Source organism: Hemicordylus capensis, chromosome 2 (assembly GCF_027244095.1).
Source record: "Hemicordylus capensis ecotype Gifberg chromosome 2, rHemCap1.1.pri, whole genome shotgun sequence".
NCBI classification, from domain to species: domain Eukaryota; kingdom Metazoa; phylum Chordata; class Lepidosauria; order Squamata; family Cordylidae; genus Hemicordylus; species Hemicordylus capensis.
Window position 1 is genome coordinate 118003363 of NC_069658.1, and position 12418 is coordinate 118015780.

Here is a 12418-nt window from a genome sequence, read left to right on the forward strand (position 1 = left end):
TTGAAATTGCTAAATACTTCCGTAACAATCACTTTGCTGCAGCAGCTCTGAAAAGGATGGGTGGAACCAAGCTAACGCTGCCACAAGATGTTAGATGGAACTCTGTGGTGGACTGTTTTGAGCAGTATATCAAGAACTGGCCTATTCTGATGACAGTTTGTGAACAAAATCGAGATAAAATAGATGGCACTGTCACGGCCAAAATCCTCAACATTGGGCTTAAGAGAAATGTTGAACATATGCTGAGCATCCTGAAACCCATCTCTGAATCTTTAAACAAAATACAGAAAAATAGCTGTTTTATTGCTGATGCTGTTGAAATTTGGAAGGAACTGAGTGAACACTTAAAAACAGAACTACACATGGACAGAATTAAATTACAAGCATTAAAAAAACGAATGGGACAAATACTGTCTCCAGCTCATTTTTTGGCAAATATTGTCAATATCCAGTACCAGGGTCAAAACTTAAGTGCTGAGGAAGAGGAGTTAGCTATGACATGGGTATCCAGCAATCATCCATCTGTAATGCCAACTATAATAAACTTCAAAGCTAAGGGGGAACCATTCAAGAAATATATGTTTGCTGAAGATATTTTAAAGAAAGTCACACCAGTGAACTGGTAAAAGTCACTTAAGCACTTGGATTTAGAGACTGTTCAAGTAATGATTTCACTTTTAACAGCAGTAGCTTCTTCTGCAGGCGTTGAAAGAATATTCTCTTCCTTTGGACTCATTCATTCTAAATTGAGAAATCGTTTGGGACCCGATAAAGCAGGAAAGCTTGTTTTTCTTTTCCAGATTATGAACAAAGAAGAAGATGAAGATGACGAGTGAGCTACAGAGGACAGTATTTAAGTTTTTCATGTGTAGGCTGGGCTGACAGTCTAAGTTTCTTAAAATATATGTATTTTGTTTAGCCAAATTAGTTAACAAACATGGATGTTTGTTTAAGCAAATAACATATGCTGTAATGTTATTGTTTCAGTTGAATAAATCTATTTAAATTGTTATTATTAAGGTAATGATTATTTTTCTCCTTCCTAAGTACAACAGAAAAGTTGTCCAAATATGAATGATTAACCTATTAAACTGGGGATAAAAAAACTAATATGAAAAGTTGTTATTCTAAAAATCTTCATCTACTTGCATATTAAAGTTATACCAGCAAGAATTAGTCTTTATGTAGAAAACTATGATTTAAATCAAGCCTTACTGACTAGTGATTTAAATCTTGAATTAAATCAGTTTGATTTAAATCAAATCCACCCTGCTATCAAGTATGTAGCATCTAGAAAAATACTATGGTTCTAACAGTGATTAATTCAACAATGTACCAAAAGAGAATGAGATGTAGACTGAAATATAGGGTGGAACACTTAAAATTTTTCATACTTTTTTCTGCTGGTGGGAATTTTTCTATTTCTAAAGTTTTATTGGCTGACATCCAAACTAGCATTGAACACATGTAGCAGCACTGCACTATTTCTTGAGCAGGCAGAGGGAAAACTTTCTCCAAACTTTGCTTCCCTCTCAAGTCCACTGTTTGTAGGGATGTGCACGAACCATGGTTCGGACTGCAGTTTGAGCACATTTCGGTTGCGGAGCCTGGGAGCTTTAAGGAAGAGAAGAGCAGGTCCTTACCTGCTCTCCACTGCCCCATGCAGCTTCCTGCTGGGGTAGCACACATCCCAAGAAGCCCCGCATGGCACCAGTACACACATGGCATCCGCAACACCATGCTGACCATGCAAATAGTGCCTATGTGTGTGCTGGTGCCGTGTGAGGTTTCTTGGGAAACGCACAACCCCAGCAGGAAGCTGGGACCTGCTCTCTTCTTCCTTAAAGCTCCTGGGCCACAACCAAAATGTGCTCAAACCACCAATGGTGGTCTGTGCACATCCCTAACTGTTTCATCAAAATATGTCCCAGAGGGTCACATGGCTTCCAGGGATATATTTTGGCAAGTTCAGCAATTCAAAGTTGTAGTTAATGTTTTTCAGGTGATTATAGCTTTGGAATATGCTGCCTGCTGAAATAAGAGCCTCCCCATCTCTGATAATTTTTAAAAAAATCTTTAAAGACACATCTGTTCACCCAGGCTTTTGATTAAATACCAATTTAATAGTTTTAACATTGTTTTAAAATTTTAAATCGTTGTAATGTTTTAACTTTTTGCTGTCATTTATTTTAACCAATGTTTTAACTAATGTTTTAACTTTTCTGTTTTCATTTTTTTGTTGTAAACCATCAAGTTTTGGGCGGTATAAAAATGTTAAATAAATAAATAATATCTGGGAAGTGTGTGAGAGGATACATATGTTTTATTGATTTACTGAGTATTCCAATTAAAAAAAGCTTTGAGTTTGTTTAAATATAACAATTAATGCATATTAGATGTCTTTCCTTCCCTCAACCCACCCCCACAATCAAATACTTCAGTTCAACTACTTGTTTAGTTGAATAACTTTAGAGATACAATGTGAGAAATGAATGTGGTGGACTTTAAAAAAAACCTGTATAAATAGGTCAACAATCAGATAAATAATCACATTTTAATCTTTTTAGGGTATCATGAAAAACTCTACAGGATTTTTTGTTTAAAGTGATTTTTAGGAAAATAAGAGAGCAAATTCAAAATTTTCAGGAAAATCCACATCTCTGGATGTAGAAATGAACTAGACTGGCCTTACCATGGGCAATGATGATCCATTCTTCTAACACAGTGTCCACATCGGCTACAGTGATGGGAACGCTTTGGTCTCATCATATTACATTTATTACATAATTCCCAGAAGTCTCTTTCTAAAAAGGGAAAATATAGACCAGGTCAGTACATACATCCTTGCAGAACAGGCATTAAGTTTTCCCTTCTCAACAAGAACAAAAAGTAGTTTTTCTGGGTCCATACAAAAATTTCCCTCATTCAAACAAGTCAAACCAATTTCACACCATGTATTTTAGTAGCTCACTGTTTCTGTGTACCTTAGGACAGAAGATATGCACTAGGGAAAATTATATCTTTTGATTTCACAAGACTCTTCATTAGGCAAAACAAAAAGGGAGTGGAATCTTCATAAATATTGAAAACATATGACTGAAAAAATCTGCATAATTAAGAATCAGCTATTTACATATCAAAATAGGCACACATTAACAACACAGGGCTATTTTCCAGATTAAGTTCAAAACACTGGAATAGGTTTTAATCCACAGTTTACATTAGAACTATTGGCTATGTGTTTAAAAGGCAGGTTCCCTGGCACATTTTAGGAATGTGTTGTATTCATTTCCTTTTAAGCTGAGAACCCAAAAATCAGAAAGGAAGTGGTTCTGCTTGGAAAAATGCTGTCCAACAAGTGATAAGCATGTTCTTTTTTGTCCACAGTCGATATGCTAATTTATTCATTATCCCAAGCTGAGCTAGGAACTTGCAAGTGCTCCTGGTGGAACTGCCCTTTGAATGCAGTGTGCAATTCCATAGTAAGTAGTGTAATGACTTTGTCCTCACTTTTTTTGTTTTCCCGTACCTATCCATTTAACACCACTATACATAAAAAGATTGCAAAGGTGGCCCTCATTATTTGCAGGGTTCCATTCCCACACAATTATTGCGAATATGGGAATGTTATACTTGGGTTACAAATAAACAAATGTTACCACTACAGGAATCCAGGGGTTAGGTTCCTTATTGTGAAAAAACCACTAAAAAGCAGGGGTGGGGAAGAAATAAGGGTAGAAAAGCATAGTACCCTGTTCTTCAGGTCTCCAGGAATGCCCCCCAAATCCTCTTATTTTTTGTTTTAATTTTTTAAAAAGTCACACAATGGCTCTGTGCTTCAAATGGTGGCTGGAAATGACATCAGGAGTCATTTCTGGACACTCAGAAATTGCAGATAACGAAAATTGCCTATATTTCATGCTGCGGATAAAGAAACTGGGTCTCTAAGATCCATCAGCTGATACATGGAACTGCTGATAATGAAGGTCTCCTGTACTTTCAGGCACTTACTAAATGTTTGCTATGGTCAGGAACTGGATACAATTCCCGATGAAAAGGATGCTTCATATTTGGATTTGCTATTCATCCCTTTACTGTGTTTGGTTGGAATATTAGAACATATTTGGTTAATCTCCGATAGTAGTAGTAAGCATCCACAGTTTGTAATACAGAACAAGCCAACCTGATCTACATGGAGCACTTCACACCAATGCTGCAAGCTTTCCTTTCACCAGCTGCTGAAAATCTGTCTTAGGCTGCAATCCTGTGCACAGGATTTACCTGAAGTAAACCTCAGTGTATCTTATACCTAAGTAAAAATCCATAAGATGGATGCTAAACTACTAAGATGAAGAGTCTCTGGATTGTGCTATCTGCTTGTCCCACTGATTTTCAAATGAACTTAGATCTACTTAACTCTCTCTATGTGAAATTGTTTCCAAATTAATTTTACTTTTGAGAATGCAGCAAGTGTGCATTTGCAATAATGTAGGTATTATCACTGTGAAGCAACTGTATATCTTAATATTTGACATCAAAACTAATTGTTAGGGGAAAGCTGAGCTGATCCAAAACAGAAGCATGGTTAGGCAAAATTGACATATACATGATGAAATCCTCACTGTACCTGGAATATTTAGAAACTAATATGTATACAAAAAGATACATTCTACAATACTTTTATTCATATAAAATTAATTTTAAGTCTCCTGCTGCCATGCTTCTCATCTTGCTGAAAAATGACATCATTTGCACACTGCCAGTATGGAAACCCAATATTCAAGATCATTAAACTAGTAATAATGCCAGATGGAAACTGATTTTCAATCTGTTCCCATAAAGCCAATGTCACAAAGGTGTTACTCTTTAATAAGAGAGTTATCATTAACAGAAGGCTCAGAAATGCTCAGAGCAAGTTTTCCATTTGATTTAAAACAGGCACCTAATGTGCCTGATCATACCAGTGTGTTCCATACTACAGAAGCAAAGAAATGCAAATGTCCCTGAAGTCAGATAAAGAGTATAGTAACATCATAGAATAAAATAAATTTGTAACTCAAGCACCTCTGGTTTTGTTCTGCATCAAACCTCGTAGAACAAGCTAACTGAAGCCTTATATTCAACCAATATAAATACAGAAAAAATCAAGAGTAGGAAGTAGCAGCAGCACCAAAGTATCTTAAACACTATGCATTTTGAAAGTGAATTTGGAAGTTTTATAACTGACAGGGTGCAAACACAAGATCTCTCGCAACCATATGCAATTGTTTAATACAGAGGTGCAAATGGAGTCATTTTAAGACATCCACTAAACCTATTTTAAAAAATCTGGTAGTACACAGACTGATGCACCTTTCTCCTAGCCATAGCAATAGTCCCAACTCCAGAATTGGTCTCCTCTAAAGAATACCTGAGGCCCTTTTCATTTCTATTCCTCCCTGTTATATCCACATCTAGTCATCCACCTAATCTCCCTGCCCGGATCTATTATTTTAGAGATTTTCAACCCATGACTCCTTCCTACTCTCCACTCCACAACCACTGCTGCTTAATTTCTTCATTCTTTCCAGTAGTTTCATGAATTCAGTCATCTAGTTTCAACCTACAGATGGAAAACACACCCCTTTCTCTCTGACACAGCAGCCAAAGATCAAAACAACGTGTCTACAACTGCAATATCTCATGGCTATTTGCCACTACCATGGAGGACATAGTGCTTAAAGCACATACAGCAAATATATTTTCAAGATTTTCTTTAAACTAGGACCAAAAACAAAGAAGACAACAGTCATGACTCCCTTCATCCCAGCCAATTCCTTGTCAATCATATACATTTCAATACAATATCCTTGGTAAATATCCAAGCTACTGCACTAATATGACTTAATGAATTAAAAGACTCAAGCTACACTTTAATTTTATTTATATAAAATTATAGTGAGCACTTTTCCAAAGAGGCACTCAAAGCAGTTTACAACAAACATCAACATAAAAAACAGATCAATTAAAAACCAGCAGCAGAAATACAATTGAAAGATAAGAGCATAAGATTAAAATTATGTGAAGGCCAGACAAAACAAATCTGTACTGGATAATAAAAGGCCTCAGTGGAACACATCTGGCAGGTGTCTCTAGGCAGAGAGTTCCACAATCCAAGTGGCATCACCAAAAAACCTATTTCTGCTGACAGACAAGCCTAAGTTCAGGGTACAACTAGACCTCATGTGGAAGATCTGCAATTATATCTTGTGGTTAAGTACTGTATCCTGGACCAAAGCTGTATAGGGCTTTAAAAGTAAAAACTAACATCAAGAAACAAAATGGTCACCAGCAGGGCTCACAAGGCCTGGGATCAAATGCTCCCAGTGCCTAGCACCTTACAAAAGTTATGCTGCCACATTCTGGACTAGATGTAGGTTCAGGATTGTCTCCAAGGGCAGTCTCTAGAAAGTATATGACAGTGGTCAAACAACAAGAATACCACTGCATGCCTGACGGTAGCCAGGACCTTAGTCTCCAGGAAAGGGTACAGCTGGTGTCATCAACTGCTGGCCACAGTTGCCACCTGAATATTCAAAAGCAGCATCAGCTCCAGGAGTAGTCCAAATCTGTTCATTCCGGAGGTGTACAACACCATCAATAGCTGGCATTTCCCTTAAACCCCAGTCAACTGAAGTGCCCACCATCAGGATCTTAGGCAGAGCTTAATTCACCCTTATCCAGTCAGTTACTTATTTCAAGCAGTCATTCAAGGATGACCACCACACCTAGTGCAGATGGAAAAGACAAACAGATTCAGGTGTCAACAGCATACTAATTACACCTTGCCTCCAAACTCTGAACAATCTTACCCAGCACTTTCATACAGATGCTACAGAGCATGGGAAACAAAACAGAATCCTGCAGAACCTCCCGGGATAACACTGACTGGAACAACAAAAAGGTCTCCCAGCATCACTTTCTGGAACCTCCTTGCAAATTAGAAGTGGAACCACCGCAACGCACTGCTTTCTTCACCCAGTGCATGCAGGTGATCCAGAAGGATATCATAGCTGGCAGTACAGTATTCCTCAGTGGCTTTCATTGATTGATTATCTTGAAATCCACAGAGAGAACCACAAGAAAACAGCAGAGTAACACTCTCACTATCTCTTTCCCAATATAGATTGTCCAACAGGGCAACCTAGGCAGTTTCTATCATGAAGTCCAGCTCGAATGCAGATTGAAATGGATCAAAGTTTTCTGAAACAATATTACAAAAAAGTTAATATCCGCCAAGACTGTACCTGTAACTGGTATCTTTGGGCTTTCAGGTAGTCTCCCTGGATCAGCTACTGAGGCTCTCAGTAACGAGACAACACAGAATACTGCGAATATGTAATAACCTGTAAAACAGATACCTTTCCATTCAGAACACCGACAATAACAGGCTTTTCTGGAATTATTGGAGGAAGAATTTACACACGCACCTCTGAGAATTCAAAGCCAGGCCACCTCATTCTTATCATATGTTCAGAAGGTCCCATAGGCCTGGCTACTGCCTAGAGTCAGATATTTACCCCTGCTAACTGGGCAAAGAGGCACCTTTCAAAGTGAGGATTCTCTTTATATCAAGGAGGGGGAGAGCAACTGGCCCTGTCCAAATCCATTACAGCATTCTTCCAGTGGCTGCTAGTATCTACCTTGTGTTTCTTTTTAGACTGTGAGCCATTTGCAGACACAGAACCAATTTATGATTATTCTTTTTCTATGTAAACAGCTTTGAACTTTTGTTGTTATTGTTGAAAATCAGTATATAAGCAGTAGTAGTAGTAATATATTGCAGTCTACCTCTCTCAAACTCTGCTGCTGCCTGCTTCCCAGCTAAATAGACTACAGACATATAACCACACCATACTTGGGGCATGGGGCTGCATATGTAATGCAGCCTATAATGGAGTGGAATTAACTCAGCCTTTGGAATTTACTTGTGGCATATTTGCCAAATATGTTGGACATCAGTGATGCAATCCAAGATATACATACGACCTATAGGGCAAACAATCAATTATCTAGAGCAGTGTTTCTCAACCACTGGTCCGCGGACCGGTGCCGGTCTGCAAGGCATCACTAATAAAAATCACACACACACCCAAAAAAATTTGGGGCTGGCAAGGGCCAGCGGGAGCTCTCCAGAGCTCATATCCAGGCAGCCCTCGCTGCTGGATAATGTTCATTGCGCTTCTTTGAATGAACATTATCCAGCAGCAAGAGCTGCCAGGAAATGAGCTCTGGAGAGCTGCCCAAAATTGTTTTTTGGGGGGTACCTGGGGGTGGGGTTGGGAGCGAGGGGGATGACCCCCTTACTAACTGATGGTCCAGGAAACTGTGCACAAGTAATATACCGGTCCATGACTCCAAAAACATTGAGTAACACTGATCTAGAGAGTTAGTAAATACTCTCAGAAAATACTAAAAACAATATTAAATAAGGATGATCAACTTTGTTAGCCACCCCAATAACAAATAGTTCTCTGAGTGGCTCACAATTTTTTTTTAAATCCAATAAAGACACATAAAACCAGGGTGGATTTGATTTAAATCAAACTGATTTAAATCACAATTTAAATCACGATTTAAATCACTAGCAAGGTGGATAAAAATCAATGATTTTTTAAAAAAATCAAAAAAATCAGATTTTTTAATTTAAATTGGATTTTTTTTATTTTTTAAAAAAAATCATTGATTTTTATCCACCCTGCTAGTGATTTAAATCATGATTTAAATCGTGATTTAAATCAGTTTGATTTAAATCAAATCCACCCTGCATAAAACATGACAAATTACAACACAAATTTTTAAAAAATTCAAGATACAAAACATGTTTAATTTTTTTAAAAAATCATTTAAAAAAAAATTAAAAATAGCCTGAGTGAACATAAGGGTCTTCACTTGGCGTCTAAAACAAAGTGATGATGCCAGGTGACCCTTACTGGGGAGGCTATTCTACAGACAGCGTGCCTCCACTAAAGAAGCCCTCTCCCTAGTAGCCACACATCTCACTTCATTTGGCAAGGCAGAAGGCACCTTATTAGCCATCCATTTCACTTCATTTGGTGGGGGACTCTGAAGATGATCTTAAGATCAAGTCAGGACATATGGGGTAAGGCACTTTTTCACATAACCTGGCTCCAAGCCATTTAGGGCTTTTAAGGTTAAAATCGGCACTTTGAATTGGGCCCGGAAATGGCACTGGGAGCCAGTGCAGCTGACCAAAAACGGGTGTGATATCATCAAAATGCCCAGCCATAGTTATTAATCTTGCAGCCCTATTTTAGACCAACTGCAGTATCCGGACAGTTTTCAAAGGCAGCCCCACATACAACACATTGCAAAAATCTAAGTGGGAGGTTACCAGAGCATTGTAACTGTGGTCAAGCTGTTTTCATCCAGGTCAGGTCACAGCAGGCATATAAGCCGAAGCTGATAAAATATTATATTATATTGTAATAACACATTATCAAATTCATTATCAAACCCAAATCTTGTTTGTAAAATCATTCCTCATACCTCTCAAGACTCCCTTGGAGGGTGAATGCCAAAGTTCATTGCAATACACTAAAAACATTGCTCAATTTTGGATCACCATTTTACATATAATGCAGAGGCGGGTAGTGCTCTGAAGACAATATATCATAAACTGGACGGCTGCAAGCCAATTTCATTTTTAGTTGTACAGTTTTATTAATTATATCCATTATCTCACCCTCATTTCCTCTATAATTTCTCACTTTCACAGCAAACATGGCAAAGCCAGAGCTCCCAGTCTTACTAGCCAGGCACCATCCCCTTATATATTCCTCTGTCACATATATTGGCTGCTTCCCAGTTGCAGAGGCCAGGGGCGTAACTACTATTAGGCAAGGGGAGGCGGCTGCCTGGGGGCCCCCATGCCTCAAGGGGCCCCCAGAGGCAAGTCACATGACTATATACTGTGAAGAGTGTGTGTGTGTGTGTGTGTGTGTGTGTGTGTGTGTGTGTGTGTCAGTGAGGGGCTCATTTTAAAATTTTGTCTCTGGGCCCACTCCAGCCTTGTTACGCCCCTGGCAGAGGCATAACCCCTCAGTGACTCAAGCCATTGACGACTCTTCCCATCCTGCCAAAGACAAGTTTCTCTTTCTGTTCTGACAGCTAAAAAGCATGTCTGTACTCTAGTCATCTTCTGTCTGGACATCTATAAGCTCCTTACTGCTGGTTTTCTTTCTGCCATCTGCTCTAACTGAATGTTAGGGGTCAAGTCTTGTGAGCATACTTGCACCCCCTCTATTTTCAGTAAGACTGGGTGCATTAGTGTTTGGGAAAAAACAAGAACAACTTATATACCGCTTTTCAACAAACATTTTCAAAGTGGTTTACATTGTGAAATAAGAAAGAAAGAAAGAAAGAAAAAGATGGATCCCTGTCCCCAAAGTGCTCATAATCTAAAAAGAAACATTAGACACCAGCAACAGTCACTGGAGTTACTGTGCTGGGGATGGCTAGGGCAAGTTACTCTTCCCCTGCTAAATAAAGAGAATCACCACATTAAAAAGGTACCTCTTTGCCCAGTTAGCAGAGGAAAGAGAGACAATGTGTCCGGCGTTGCCTCGACAAAGGGATTAATGCTTCTAGTTTTGCCACAGTGCAGTAAAACTGGAAGCATGTGGACATATGAAACTACATTATATTAGAGCAGACCATTAGTCCATCTAATACAACATTTCCATTCCGACTTGCAGCAGCTCTCCAAAATCTTAGAAGGAAGTAGATTCCCAGTCTTGCTACTGAAGATTTAAGCTAAAAATGGTAGAGACTGAATCTGGAGCCATCTGGACGCAAAGCACGTGCTCTTCCAATAATGTATGCTTCCCACCATTCATTGGAATGCACTTCAGAATGTGGATAGGTGCTTGAAGCAGCATTCGAATGCATATCAAAGTGCATGTATCAATGCACATTCTGGTACAAATGGAGTGTTTTCCCTCAAGGATACCACCAAATCCAGTTGGCTGGGATTATGTGATGAAGAAAGGCACTAACGTAAGAGCAGCAAAGAGGCACAAAACAATGTGCCGAAGACTTGAAGGCAAGGACTTGAGGGAAACCCTTTCACTCTCTTGAAAGCACATATATCACATTTACAGTGAAACATCAGCTCTGCACAACCCATTACATCCCTTAAGTTCTCACACTGGCTCCCCATTACAGAAATTTCAACTGTAGCTTCAAGTCCTTATTCTTAAAGATCTTCACCTCTCATCTCCGATTATTCATTTTTTCTTGTCCCTCTCTTGCTCCATCTGTTCTGCACAAGCTCATCTGCTGCCAGTTCCCTTCACCCTCCTTCTATGATGTATGCCTTCATTCTGATTGTCATACTGATCCTATGCCTTGTCAGGCCACAAGCTTGATACAAGGGGGGCAAATGTTGTGGAAATATTTCATTTTTGTCAGATTTGCTTACCTGAATAAAGCTATAATCATCTTGGCTTGTTTATAAACTTTGATGAAAATATTAATTATGATTTTTACTAGCAATTATTTGCAGTTTTTCAGTTACAAGTCATCTCACACAAGAGGCACCGAACCCTCCTGCTCAAAGAGGCACATTCATTGAAGTACTGCAATATGTTCACTTGGCTTAATTGGATATCTGGTTTAAAACCAAATAGGTATTCATAAAGTCTTTAACTTGACTGTCACAGCACAAAACCAAGACACAATGAAGGCAATGGACTTACATAGTATTGCAACTGCTGATATATGACCCTCTTCATAGTGTGGAAAGAGGATAATTTTTGGAATGAGGAGTGTGTTGAAAAGCCAGACAAAGACAATGAGGCCCATGCAAAGCCAACCCTGAGGGTCAACGACAAAGTGAATTTGTAGTCCCATGATACATAATCTGGAAAGAGCTGGCCTCACACGGAAAGGAAGAGATTGACCTGAAAAGGAAATTAATTTTAATTACAATTGATTTAGAAATACTGTGAATGATCCCAAGCTATGTTAAAATTAAAAAATAAAACTTGTGGCAAGTATGCAAAAGAAGCAACATTTATGAAACAAGTTTCAGCTATACAGTAAATGAAAACAAATGACGAATCAAGAGAACTACTCTTTCACAAAAGAGAAAATCATCATACATGAGTGCCTGCGCTACCTAAGCAGGAACACTTCAACTGCACACATGCTTATTCTATCTGCATGAGCACAGTATTTGCCAAAATATCAGCCAATGTTTTTTAGAATCATCCCATCTCACTCAAGTAATTTCCCAACCCATTCAAATCCTCCACTTTCATCCTATTTTCCACAGGCTGCAATTCTTCCCAAATCTCTTGAGGGAAAGATAATTAAATTCATTGGGACGTGGTTTTGAGAAACCATGCTTAGACTC

General features: G+C 38.7%; 1 protein-coding gene across 15 annotated transcripts in view; it reads right to left on the reverse strand.

Annotated features, from left to right (window-relative positions):
* Nucleotides 1-12418, reverse strand: part of ZDHHC21 (zinc finger DHHC-type palmitoyltransferase 21) — a 45737-nt gene that overhangs the window by 31398 nt on the left and 1921 nt on the right. For 13 of the 15 annotated variants that reach the window (XR_008316141.1, XR_008316142.1, XR_008316143.1 and 10 more), the window contains 3 exons: nucleotides 11760-11963; nucleotides 7287-7385; nucleotides 2693-2804 (listed from right to left, as the gene is read on the reverse strand). Coding sequence is in view for 12 of the 15 variants with exons in the window: in XM_053296105.1 (XP_053152080.1) it covers nucleotides 2693-2804; nucleotides 7287-7385; nucleotides 11760-11913 (365 nt within the window). In the remaining 3 variants the exon portion in view is untranslated. Of the gene's footprint in view, nucleotides 1-2692; nucleotides 2805-7286; nucleotides 7386-11759; nucleotides 11964-12418 lie in introns of those variants that run through there. The other 2 variants (XM_053296108.1, XM_053296109.1) reach the window with 2 other exon arrangements.